At 41.0% G+C, this 12,179-nt stretch overlaps 1 protein-coding gene across 6 annotated transcripts in view; it reads left to right on the top strand.

The window, feature by feature from the left end:
• The window catches only part of TAOK3 (TAO kinase 3), a 155,358-nt gene that overhangs the window by 80,245 nt on the left and 62,934 nt on the right, over window positions 1-12,179 (top strand). For 5 of the 6 annotated variants that reach the window (XM_060250267.1, XM_060250272.1, XM_060250269.1 and 2 more), the window contains 4 exons: window positions 2,261-2,374; window positions 5,648-5,739; window positions 8,199-8,292; window positions 10,546-10,627. In XM_060250267.1, coding sequence (XP_060106250.1) covers window positions 2,261-2,374; window positions 5,648-5,739; window positions 8,199-8,292; window positions 10,546-10,627 — 382 coding nt within the window. Of the gene's footprint in view, window positions 1-2,260; window positions 2,375-5,132; window positions 5,319-5,647; window positions 5,740-8,198; window positions 8,293-10,545; window positions 10,628-12,179 lie in introns of those variants that run through there. The other variant, XM_060250273.1, reaches the window with a different exon arrangement.

Consider the following 12,179-nt stretch of genomic DNA (forward strand, 5'->3'; position numbering starts at 1 on the left):
GATCTGCAGTCGTCTTCTTCTTCATTCTGCCTTTGAAGACCCACCCAACTCCATGCCCATGCTGAATATCTTTTGCGGTTAGTGTAGAGATTATTAATATAATAGTAACAAGATACTGAGATTAATGCAGCCTGCTATTCCAAAACGTTGTCAAAGATTAAAAATATATATTGTATTACTGCTGTGTCTTAGGCATGGAAAACTAGATACATCTTTTGACAAGCATCTGAGGCTGGAACTGGAAATTATGATGTGTGGCTGAAAGCTGCAGGCCTGAATTCTCCAGCTTATCATCCTTTTGTAATACAAAACATGAGACTTGTTATTGCATTACAAATCTCCCCACCTTTTCCTCTGCTACACTGATGGCTACATTGGGAATGGAGAAATTTGCAAAGCATTGATGATTCATCACAAGCTTTGTATGACTCGGCATTACTGAGAAGAGGAGGAAACATGAGGCAGCTGCTTTGGGCAGCAGTCTGTGTGTACTGTGAAAATGTCTAATTCTGGTCTTTATATTGGGAGTGGGACTTGAACCTATAGAAGAGTTGAATCTGGAGTTTGAGAAAGATTGGACTGATATTCACCTTTACAGCACCAGTGGGCATTGGTTAAAAGAGGGGAAGTATAACAAGGAGCCAAACTAACAAGGAAGCTAAAGTAATAGGCCAGAGTGGATTATATGGATCCCTAGAAAAGTATCTAGGCCAGGCTTGCTTAATGTTAGCAGCAACTTCCTCTTGTTGCTCTGCATTCTTAGCTAGACTACCTTTGGCTTCACCTCAGCATTGGCTCACTCCTGACAGAAAATGACCATGACCAGGGGCAGCAATAGAGCCACCCAAGCAGCTGCCATAGTGCTGCTGTATACATAATGGGAGCAGAATGCATTTTTTCTCCGTACATTGAAGTATCCATAAGATGCTAGAAAAGGGAGAACAAGCATAGCACAGTTTGTGTTGAGCACCATGCATTGTGCCAGTGCCTTTCCTCATAATGCTTAAAACCCTGTAATGCTAGAGGAGAGAAAGTATCCACTTTATGGGCTCTGTAGCTTGGCTGTGTTACTCACTCTAGTATTAAAGGGTTACTCCAAAGAGGGAAGCATCCAAGTGCAGACTTGATGGCCTGTTAGGTGCAGAACTGTGCTACATGAGGCTGTATTTATGGTGTACTGTCTGAAAGAGCAGAACAGAACTTGCCCAGTTATTGGTTCAGAATGCTGTTCTTCAGATCATGCTAACTGCTATCACCACCTTAAATTGCTGTTGCTCAGTAGGAAAGCTGAGGTAAGACTTCTCCCTTTGTCTTGGGACAGTGAAAAGACCAGCTGTCATAGGGAAAGGGTGTAAAGAGCGCACAGCTTGGCAACTGACCATCTGGCTGTCAGCAACTGGGAGTGGGACTAGATGAAAGGAGAGGGGACCAATCAGAAGAGCTTTTTTCGATTTAGAGTTTTGGTGAGATGTCACCCAAGAACATTGCTATGTCAGAGGAAATGGAAGCATTCCCGAAACCGACTGTGCTATGTAATCTGTCCTTGGGAAACCTTTCAGATCACGAGACATGACAGAAATAAAATAAACTTTGTATCTTCCTGTAAAGGCATGCGCTTTGGAAAAAAGTTTGAACTGAAGATTGAATTCCCACATTTGTGTTGGGCCCAGCAGTGCTGAAAGTTGAATTTTCTCCCTCTTAAATCTCAATATGGCTTAGACCTTTTCGGAGCCATATTTGTCCTCATACCTTCTATACATGCACATCTCTCATAAAGGCATAGAGATTTGCATAAATTCCTTATCAAAATAGTCACAGAGCTGAGCTTTGCTGTCTTAGAGAGTGCTTTCATTCCATTTTCACAAAACAGAGTTTCTTCCTTAGACACCTGCTCTGGCTCCCGTTTACCTATGTCTTGGCATACTCAGTAAGCAGAAGAGAAGAGGAAACCTCTTCTACAGTTCAGCAGGGGCACAAGATTGAAGATTTGTTTGCCTCTGTTTTTGCTTGTACTGAAGAGAAACCACTGAGATGTTTAATAAGGGAGATGAAAGATCCTTAGGATTTTGGGCCTATGTTAGAAGCCAGAAGAGAAGCTCCTAGAGACCAGGTTGACACAGAACGCTCAGGCTGCCAGGTGCCTGTCCCCATGCTAGTGTCTGGGAAGGGAAGCTTGACAAAACTCCATGCTGCTTATTTCATATGGTAAAGAAATCCCATGTGTAACCTTGATTGTGGCTTTCCTTCTTCTATTCAAAAGGGATATTAAAGCAGGAAATATTCTCCTAACAGAACCAGGTCAGGTGAAGCTGGCTGATTTTGGGTCCGCATCTATAGCCTCTCCTGCCAATTCCTTTGTGGGGACACCTTACTGGTAAGTGAAACCGGAATCCAGCTTTCTGTTAGTTAAGCCTTGAACATACTGTCCTTATCTTTTTAAATTAATTGTTTTAAAAATGTCCTGTGTGATCTGCTGTCCTGTTCTGAGCTTCTAGGAAAATGCACTCTTCTCCCCCCCACCCCCACCACTTTCAGAAGCACAACCATTTCAGATGTTTGAGAGCTGAATGTATAACAGTTGACCCTTTTCCCTTAAAAGACATTGAGAAATAATTTATTTGGCATCATGGAAGAAAACATTTAAGGAAAATATGGCCTTTGTCATAGCAGACCAAAGATTTAGGCATGCATTTTTCTCACAAAATGCAGCATGCAGTGTTAAGGATAAAATAAACTTTTAACACTTCATACAACTGATGAAGTTAGTAATGACTGATGGAATCTTATTCCACATTAAATTTATGAGCCTTTAGGTTACCTTTAGACTCTTTGTTGTTTTGTAATCCCATGTTCTTCCCAGGTAAGTCACATCAACTGTGTGGGTTCTCCCTCCATGTTTTCTGTCAACAGTGCTTTTTAGCCAATAAAACTTGACTTGATATTGGTACTTGGCACTTATTTGTGGTACCTATGGCCTTGTTACAAAGCACATTGTTCCACATTCTTCAGCAACCTCTAAATGGCTCACTATGATGTAATATTCTTTCATTTTGTTGTTAACTCCTATGCCCCCCTCTGGATGCTAGAGAGCTACCACTCAGTAGCTTGAATATGTTTTAAAGAAAGCAAAATATGGCTGCTATCTGAGATCCACAAGACTATTCCTTCCCTGTTTTTCTTAACATATTTAATATCCTGCATCTCTTTTCTCCACCCAATCTATTGTTTTCTGTGGAAGCAGAGCACATGGCATTATAAGGCTGAATACCTCAATGGCTATTAAACACAGGTTGCAATTAGCAGTATGTTCTGTGATACACTGGAATTGACTGCCATATTCTTCTGCTGTTTCTGTTCACATTGAATTGTGCAGGAAGATTTCACAGTGGATTCTAAGTTATATTTGCCTATGTCCCTCTGCTATTGCTTAATGGAACTCAGAATTTTGCCTGAATGATGGGGCTAATAGGCAGGAAAGACTGCCTCATATATGATATTTATACTCTCACATTGGCCAGATATTCTTTCCTGCACAGTCTTTCCCAAGTCTGTTGGATGGAAACCTGCTAGAATGAAACCTGGCATGTATTTAGAGGCAGACTTGGGTAGGCTGAATGCTCTGACCAGGTCTGTGTGAGTTCCAAGTGTTCTAAATCTGAATATGTGGAAAGCTGTCTCAGGCTTTTACTAGATGAAAGGCAGGGCACTTATTTGATTGCAATATCTAATAGTCAACTGTCTGGCCTATGCATGAATGATGAAGCAGCACAATGTGGCCACCCACATGCAAGGTAAGTGTATATACATCCTCCAATGGCTCCTCAGGTATGCAGAAAAATACTGCTTCATTGATGAAAAGAGCCTTCAGCAAACTGCATGATGAGGACTGAGCATGCTACAGGAGGGATGGAATACTGAGAGCAGCTGAGCATCACATAAAAGGCAGTGGGAAGAAGAAGAAATCAGCCTGCTCAAGCTGCTTGAAGGCTTATAGAATGTTTGAGTGGAAAAATTTCCAAATCCTTCCCTCCACCCCATATTTCAGTGCTGCCATCTTGCACATATTGATAATTAGCATTTTATTGCGCTTCTTGTTAAAAACCCTTCATATGCCATAAAGTAGGCCATTCTTATTGCCCCAATATTATATTTATGGGAGAAAGAGAAAGACTAATAATATTGACTTGCCTAATGCCACCCAGTGAGTTCTGGCCAGAGATTAGATTTGAATAGAGGCATTCCTAGTTACCAGCTCAGTCTCTCTCATAAGCAGGGCTTTTTTTGAGCAGGAATGCAGTTCCGGCTGGCTTGGTGTCGGGGGTGTGGCCTAATATGGAACTAAGCTTTTTCTACAAAAAAGCCCCATGTGAAACAATGGTAATGTAAGGGGGGTGGGCTAATATACAAATGAGTTCCTGCTGGGCTTTCTTTACCAAAACCCCCTGCCCATAAGCACTATTCTATTTCTGTTAAATTCCAAACATATATAATTTCTGAGAGCAGAGAGCATTATTCCTCTCCCACTTCTTCCCAGTTATCTTTTCTAAAAAGCCCATAATGTATTTCTTTTTCCACCTGCGTGTTTCCAGATGACTTTTCATACTTGGTCTGTCAGTTTTGCACAATGTCAGAAGTAAGCAAGAAGGTCCTGAGTGAAGGTTACCTCTCTTTTTCTGGGCTGATGGCACAACTTGTTCAGCTCAGGCTACAGAGAGAGGCAGTGTGGTGTAGTGATTAAGAATGGCAGACTAGGATCTGGCAGACCCAGCTTCAAATCCCCCACTTGTGCCATGGAAGCTCACTGGGCGACCTTTGGCCAGTCACACTGTCTCAGCCTTACTCACCTCACAACTGTATGTAAAGATAAAATGGAGGAGAGGAGAATAGTGTAAGCTGCTTTAGGTCTCCATTGGGGAGAAAGGCAGGGTATGTATGAGTTAAATAAATAAAGCTTGCACTTATTCCATGGTTGCACTGCCTGGGTTGTTGGCTTGTGGGGACAGATGGGGACTCAGCACAGCATGAAGCTGAGGGGTGGAGGGACACTTTGATTGCAGGTGCTGGGTGTATGCCCTTCCTTCCTTCCTTTTTAAAACCACCAGTGCGGGATGTGCTCCCCATGAGGTTTTCCCTGATGATTGCCACATACCCTATTTCCCCACTGTGCTCCAGATCCCCTTGTTTCTTTCATAGCTGTACTTCCAGGCTGAGCATCTCCAGGAAAGCACTGTTGGTGTATCAGTGGGAAAGCTCACTGCCACTGGTGGGACAGAAATTGATGCCTTAGGACCCTTTCAGCCCCTGCTGGCTGACTTCAGGTACAACATGGATGAGGTTGGTGTGGGTCTCCCTTGTACCAGCATGTTGCACTAATAGTGGATCATTAGGTTGCCCTTTTTTGTTTTGCCATACTCCTTTACCATTACCTCCAGAAGAAGTTTGCTAAGCAGGCGAGCATTTATTTATTTTTTTCAGCATGGCTTAATTCTGATTTCCATGCTGATTTTTTTTTTTAATTTTTTAAGTTCTGGGGTTGCTCTGCTGGTGAAGATCCATTTTGGGGGATAGAAACACTCTGTATTTTCCTGTGTTATTGGCTTTGCTTTGTGGTGAGTAACCTGCACTTGTTTGTATCCTTTCATGTTAGGATGGCCCCTGAGGTAATCCTGGCTATGGATGAAGGGCAATATGATGGAAAAGTAGATGTCTGGTCTCTTGGAATCACATGCATAGAGCTGGGTGAGTAAATGGCCACTCAAAACAAATCTGCTGAATTCGGTACTGTGTATTTCCGACTCCCTTTACCTTTACCATTTCCGTTCAGCTTACAGCTTCAGTTCAATATCGCAACAGTACCTAATTAAAGCTAAGCAATTCTAAAATTTGTATGCTGGCATGTTGGTTATCAACATATATAAGCTAGGTTATGCTGATTTCTATAAACTGAAAACAGGATGTGAGCTTAGCCTGAACAGTAACAATGATGGTGCAGCAAATCTCCCTGAATTCTTCAAGTATGTGGTCATACTTTATATCGTTCACATATAACCAATTTCCATATTCCTTGAGGGCATTCAGTTCTCCAGATGACACTCCAGAGTCCAAACCTTTAATTTCAGATCCACTTTTCCACTGACTGTTGTAAAGCTAGCATCACTGTGCAATACTAATATTACAGTTATGAGCAATGTATGCTAGGGTATGCAATACCCAAATAAAGATATAATGTTACAGCATAGAACAGGAGTGGCCAAACTTGCTTAATGTAAGAGCCATATCGAATAAATGTCAGAGGTCTGAGAGCCGCAAGACATGAATGTCAAGTTTTTGAGAGCAGGAAGGGAGGAAAATAGATGGGGAGATGATGGAAGAAATCAACTTTAAATGCATTCTGCAGGGTGCCACTTGGCTTTGCTTGTAGTCCAAGTGTGGTTGCTTTATGAACCATGAAATGAACCATGAAAAATGTCAGTCAATTCACATGAGTTCAGCTTGTGCAAATAATTTGATGGTGGTGAAAAGTGTGGTTAGGGTGCAGCCAATTTATGGCAACTTCTGTAGGATTTTCAGGGAAAGTGATAGATGAGGTATTTTGCCATTGCCTTCCTTTACATAGGAAGGCTGGACTTCTTTGGTTGTCTCCAGATGCTGACTACGACCAACTCTGCTTAGCTTCCAAGATCTGATGAGATCAGGCTAATCAAGGCCATCCAGGTCAGGGCTCTAATTTAGGTGTAAAATTTAGCATCCCAAGTGTCTCCAGTGATCACTTGCCAGGTTCTGGTAAAATATTCCAAGCCAGAAAGGGAGGCTAAGTAAAACTTACAACTGTTACCTCAAAAGTTTGGGACTGTCTCCCAACACATGGCTCCTTTTCTCCAGCACATGCTTTCAGAAACTTAAAATTTTCAAAATAAGCCAATGCATACAAAATTTGCTTCATTGAAAAATAATTATTCAGATCAAAATTTGATTTTTAGTTTTTGCAGTATTCAGCTGGTTTTGTGGCAGAATTTGTGTGTGTGGTGATTCTTCTCAGTGCACTCATGATCATCTGGACAGACCCGTTGAGCTAGGGATCCCCAATGTGATGCCCATGAGTGCCATGGCATCTCCCAACAACTTTCCTGGTGCCAGCCAAGTGTTTTTAGAAAATAGGTTAGGGCCAAGTAGGGCTTCTGATTGGCCATTTGAGATCTGGTGCTGATTATAATAACTGTTTTGGCAACTGCTACCACCACAGGGATGGTTTTATTCTCTCTTTCACTCCTCTTTCTACTGTATTTCAAAAAATTACTCCTCTGTACTTGGACTTTTTGTGGGGTGGCTCTGACTCTCATAGTGGCCATCTTTTGGTTGTGCCCACCACCCTTTAGTCAGGATCCTAAAGATGCCTACAGACTTGAAAAGGTTGGGGACCTCCTGCACAAGACAATAAAGAGGAAGAGGTGAAAGGTGTAAGCAATAAGTAGGCAGCAGTTCACAATGCCTTCTTTGTACAGTAGCTAATGGAAGAGAGAACAGAGCAAGTTTATGAATTCTGAGGTGGTATGTACTCTGAGATGGTTTGGACACATCATTTCATTGTCTAAAGAGTTTCAGCTTTCCTTTAAAAGAAAAAGGGGGGGGAGGCCTTACACCTAGTGTTAGGCATGAAAGTGTATAGACAATATCTGGTAAAATCTTCAAAAGGCTGAAGAACTGTCAGTCAGAAGAGCAAGTGGTATGACTCGGTATAGGCCAAGTCCTCCCTATGGCAGATGAAAGGAAAATAAATTATTCAGAATCAGCAAATACATGCAAATTGGCAGCATCTATACATGTCACAGAATTTGAGTGTGTGTCTTTGGATCAGTCTTTAAAAATGAAAGTTGCATACAACCCACTTGTGACAGGCCATCTAGCCACTAAACTAAGCTATATTTTCTTGTCTTCCACAGTTCTTGGTAATGCATTCTGCTTCTGAGCTTTGTGTGTTTTGTGGAGATTTTAAAAAAAGTTTACTACCATGCTGAATCCGCCAAATTATTCCCAATGACTAGCAACGATCACCAGGATTAATATTTTATCTCCTTTTAACTGATTTCATCGAGGTTATTTATTTTAATAGCTATTATGGATTCTCTTGGAAGTAAAAATCGAAATTTTGTGAGGACTTAATTTTTCCCTTTCCTAATTACTTCTGTCTCCCCCTGCAGCGGAACGGAAGCCTCCCCTTTTCAATATGAATGCAATGAGTGCCTTATATCACATAGCCCAGAACGACTCCCCTACATTACAGTCAAATGAATGGTAAGAGTTGTCAGCCATTTTCTACTCCAGCTTTTGACACCAGCTGGGCCTCCCTTTGCCATTGCCCCCCTTCTGGCTTGTCCAGTCTGAGACAACAAAACGAGAGCTATTTGCATGCAGTGCATAGTGTATTGTTTGTGTGTTTGTTGTATTTGCCATGTGGATGCTTCCCTTCAGCAATTGGGAACAACAAAATATAAAGTGTGAATCACAGACAAGCATCCTTATAGCTTTGAATCCTGCCCACGAGGCTCCTGCAATAGCTTCCAATGTCCACGTTAATGCAATAATACCTGTATAAGCTGAAAAGAACAGTAAAACATTAAAATGCTGAAAAGGCAGCATTAAAATTAGGTATGTAGAAATAGGTTGCAATTGTGAGCTTTTTCTCTGTTGGCCATTTTTCATTTCTGGGTATTTCCATTTTGTCTGAGCCGTTTTAATATCATTTTAGCAAAACTTATTTTAATGGTAATATTTCCACAGAGTTTTGTTAGTATGGTCAGAGAGGGGTGTATGAATGCACTTTCATCTCAAGCAGGGGGAAACACTGGTTGAAACTGGAATTTATGAAGTTCGTAACATTCAGTAAAATCCCTAACTAAACTAGGGAAACAATCGCAGCATTAAGCAATGAAAACAGCTCACAATAAAAACAGTAGAAGTAGAACAGTAGCATGATAAATTAAAAGGCCGGCAGCAGTAGTGTATGATATAAATGGTTAGTACTGATTGGGCTGTGCCTCTGACACAGGCTCAAGTATTTAAGGATTTGTGTTTGTCCTTAAACATGTAAAGTAGTCCATGTCTCTCTGGGAAGTGTTAGACAGCTATCAAATGATAATGAAAGACATTAAGGTGTATACCATGCAGTGTTGTGGAGATATTTGATAGGTTATTAGAGGTGAAGTGTGGTTTTTAAGGGGCAGAATATCAAGTACCCCATTAAACTGGGGAGAGGTGGGAAAGACATGCCTTAGATAAAATAAGAAGCTAATTTGATGCTTGCATTACAGTGCCACTATGTGTGAAAAGCTGCCATATAGTGGCTATGCTGTTTGGCAGCTGTAGCAGTGGACAAATGCTTTTGTTTCCCTGCAGTTTAAATTTGATAATGCAGACCACCCGAAACTCCTCGAAGGGTGCAACAGTTTAAAATAGTATAGAAGGAAACTTAATTCAGGAAACAATTTCCAGTCCTCAGGATACAGTATCTCATTTATTCTTGTAATAGTTGGATAGCAGGTTATTTCTCAATAACTGGTTTCAAACAGAGAAAAAAAACCTTCTAAAGGAAAAATTTAAGGGGTAGAAGGAGAAATTTGGATAATTGACAGAAAAATTAGGGAATAAATAATAAAGAATTCCACTAATACTTATGGTAAATAAGAATTTACTGAACAGTGAAGTAGTTACTAAATGTGATATCTAAAATTCTTGCTGAATGCCTGTTGAACTTTTAAAAGCTAGTGTCGCTGGATCAGGTTCATCAGTTTTATTGAATAAATTAAACAAAAATTATAATTGGATTTTGAAATAATGTGCAATTAATTGTTATTGTTTTGAATTTTATTGTCATCTTCCTTAGTGGGTCATGCAAGCTGCTATTCTGAATAATGCATTTTATAGGGGGTAGGGAGCACTGGGGATAAGTTTACGGGATAAAGAGGGTAGTGGCCCAAAAATGTTTGAGAATCACTGTTTTAGCAGGGTGCATTCTGAAACAAATGTACTGTTTAAGAATGTATTCTTGCATCCACACATCTTACTTTCAGTCATACAGTGAAGATCCTTGTGATGCTGTGGCAACCACTGCCAAGCAGCTTGTTAAAAATGTGTGCAGTGAATCAGAAGCCCTGTGGGGCAAAAGCTCCACCTGGCTGCACCCACTTCCTAAAACATTTGGCGGGTGCCAGGAAAAGTGCTGGAGGGCACCACGTTGGGGATCAGATTGAAAGAGTTGCTTACCTGAAGTAATCCAGTGGCTGACTAAGGGATTGAACCCAGGTTGCTCACACCTTAAGTCCCAGACACTATCTACTGTACCAAATTGATGGAATTCAGCAAACTATAATCTGGACGATACCTAGAAGTAGCCTATTATACGCCACAAGCTTGATTTTCAGCTTGATATTGATTTTTGTTTTATTCTGTAGTGTCATCTTCCTGATTTTCAATGAGATGTTTATTTTTCTTTTGTCCTTTCCTTCTAAAACGTAACTTTATTGTCTTGCATATTATTTCTCCACTCAGGACAACTTCTTTTAGGGGATTTGTTGATTACTGTTTGCAAAAAATACCTCAGGAAAGACCATCATCGGCAGAATTATTGCGGGTAAATTTTTCAGATCTCTGGGGCAGGTGTATCTTTGTAAAGGAGAAGGACTGTGGCAGCCACTCCTGTTTGACATATGACAGGTTACTCTGTCACAGTATTTGGATTTGTATGATGCTACAAAGGGGAGCAACTTTGTCACATGCTCAGGGTCCCTTTAGAAAGTGCTTAAAGCTTTCCTTACTTCAGCATGCTTCCAGATGGTACTAGTAAACTGGGTTAGAACAGGTTCTAGTTATTATCACAATTACTAAACCTGCTATAAAACAAAATATAATTCAATAACTGACACTTTTTGTTATTTATTTTGCTTAACTTAAAAGCATTTTCAGATTAATTGAAGGTAGTAATCAGTAGTGGTGCTAGAAAATTTGAAGAGTTTGTAATGCTCATTTTTGTTACAAGTTGATCCCTTTTGCATTCAAATTATTTCTTTGGTCACACTTGAAAGCAAGCTGTGTTTTGAGTCTCTGTGCTGCTTTTGTGCCTCTGCAGTTGGCATTCATCAGGCTAGGCAACCAAAGCTGGTAGCTGCTGTTGGTATATGCTCAAAAGTTGATGGTTTTAATTCCTTCCTTGATCTTGATAAAACTGTTGTGGTTGCTGGAATTGACTTGAGCAACTATAAGCACCACAGTTCTGCTGCCTCGTCCTCCACAGTGGGATCCATGATGGTAATCTGGAGCATTACGCAAGGCGTTGTAGTGATGTGATAGTACAAAGAGAGTAGTGTCAGATCGTCATCTAGGCAATGTACTACCTCCCCCTACATCTGCACTGCAGTTTCCAAGCTACTCTACTGAGAATGCGCATGTGCAAAGAAAAGTGAGCTAATGTAGAGCTTTTGATGAAAAGTACTCTCTTGGAATGTTTGCAGATGCTGCTCATAATTGGGGAGTCAAGTTATGCCTCAAGCTGCATGGGAGTGCATCTATTGCTAGTAAATACTTCAGAGAGAAGATGGGAGGAGAAGTCAGGTGGATAACATAGTTCTAAAGAATAAGATAAATTTTCAGGATAAAACAGGAGTAAGGATATAGTAGAAGACTCAGAGACTAAGAAGGGGCATAGCCTAAACCAGTGTGAGTAGTGGTTAAGAGCAGTAGGCTCTAATCTGGAGAACCGGCTTTGATGCCTCACTCCTCCAAATGAAGCCTACTGGGTGACCATTCTCAGAACTCTCTCAGCCCATCTACCTCACTGGGTGCCTGTTGTGGGGAGAGGAAGGGAAGGCGATTGTAAGCCATTTTGAGATTTTTTAAGGTAGAGAAAAGTGGGGTGCGAAAACCAGCTCTTCTTCACAAGGGCAAGAGAATCATGAAGAGCCATTTTTTTTTCTTTTTAGGAAGGGAATGTGTCTGTCTTCAGCAATGTGTGGTTGTAGACCCACTCTGAATGAGAGAGATCTCTGGTATTCCATGTAATATGCCACTACTGTGCAGGCCACTTCCCATGCTTACTTTTCCCAGCTTTGTGGGAGTGGGCTGTGGGCTATTCTAGCAGCTACTTGTGCTTCCTGAGGAAAACTTGTTTCCTTGAAAATGGGGGGGGG

This window comes from Heteronotia binoei, chromosome 11, assembly GCF_032191835.1.
Source record: "Heteronotia binoei isolate CCM8104 ecotype False Entrance Well chromosome 11, APGP_CSIRO_Hbin_v1, whole genome shotgun sequence".
Lineage (NCBI taxonomy): Eukaryota > Metazoa > Chordata > Lepidosauria > Squamata > Gekkonidae > Heteronotia > Heteronotia binoei.